This window comes from Egretta garzetta, unplaced genomic scaffold (genome assembly GCF_000687185.1).
Source record: "Egretta garzetta isolate BGI_Z169 unplaced genomic scaffold, ASM68718v1 scaffold397, whole genome shotgun sequence".
NCBI lineage: Eukaryota > Metazoa > Chordata > Aves > Pelecaniformes > Ardeidae > Egretta > Egretta garzetta.
In genome coordinates this window covers 10,632,519-10,633,406 of record NW_009260493.1, presented here as the reverse complement: position 1 = coordinate 10,633,406, position 888 = coordinate 10,632,519, and the positions used below count along the sequence as shown (strand labels likewise).

Below are 888 nucleotides of genomic sequence, written 5' to 3'. Positions count from 1 at the left end.
GACCTTTTGTTTTGTGAAGCTTCTTTCGCTTCCTGAATCACAGAGGAGGAAAGGTGGCTTTGATCAAGGCAGGAGGAGAAACCATCGTGCTGAGGATACGCAGAGGCCAAGGGTCTGAAGGCTGAGGGGCTCAGGACAACCGATTCCCAACAGCGTGGTGAAGAGCGAAAGCACAAGACCACAGGAGTCTCCCCCGGGCTGTATTAGTTTTTATCGAAATGGGATAAAGTGGCTTTGTCTGTGTCAGAAAAGAAACCATCAAGTACCTACGAAATTTCTGCTCCACGGCAAGCCTAAGAGCCAAAGTTCTGCGAGCTGGGGAGAACTCACCTGGACATTTACCTATCTGCTGACTCTCCTTGCCACCTGCCTTCCTGAAGGCCCCAAAAGGGTCCCCAAACAGGCTCTTTGTGGGTCGCACCATAAAGTGACAACCTCTACGGCTTTCAATCGACTTCATGGCTACATGTGCTCACCTGGCAGAAAGTTTAATCCTCGCTGTTAGCAGGCAACATCTCCCCCATCCATCATTCAGCTAGGTCCCAGCTAGCTGGGAAAAGACAACCTGGAAACACCAGAAATCCTTTCAGGCCCACATTCAAATGGCTAGAAAAGAAAAAGGTGCTTTTGTGCAAGGTGGGGAGAACCAAAGCATTCACCTCAAGTCTTTTCTTAAGGCTTCTTCTCCAATGCTTTTTAAGCATTTTACTTCCTTGCACTTGGGTCACTGATTATTGACAAAATGTGCTGATGTCCTTCTGCAAATAAGCTGGCGACAGCTTTAAAGCAAATCACTGCATATATGAAGCTTGAAATTCGAAGAGCTCAGAGTCAAAAAATGAACACATGAAATTGTATGCACTATGTAGAAAAACAAAGAACATAAAT

The 888-nt window shown here is 46.2% G+C and overlaps 1 protein-coding gene across 1 annotated transcript in view; it reads right to left on the bottom strand.

Moving 5' to 3' along the window:
• The window catches only part of PTPRK (protein tyrosine phosphatase receptor type K), a 384,122-nt gene extending 383,662 nt beyond the window's left edge, over window positions 1–460 (bottom strand). Inside the window, exon 1 of the mRNA XM_009644374.2 lies at window positions 331–460. Coding sequence (XP_009642669.2) covers window positions 331–460 — 130 coding nt within the window. The remainder of the gene's footprint in view (window positions 1–330) is intronic.
• Window positions 461–888: the final 428 nt, after the last annotated feature.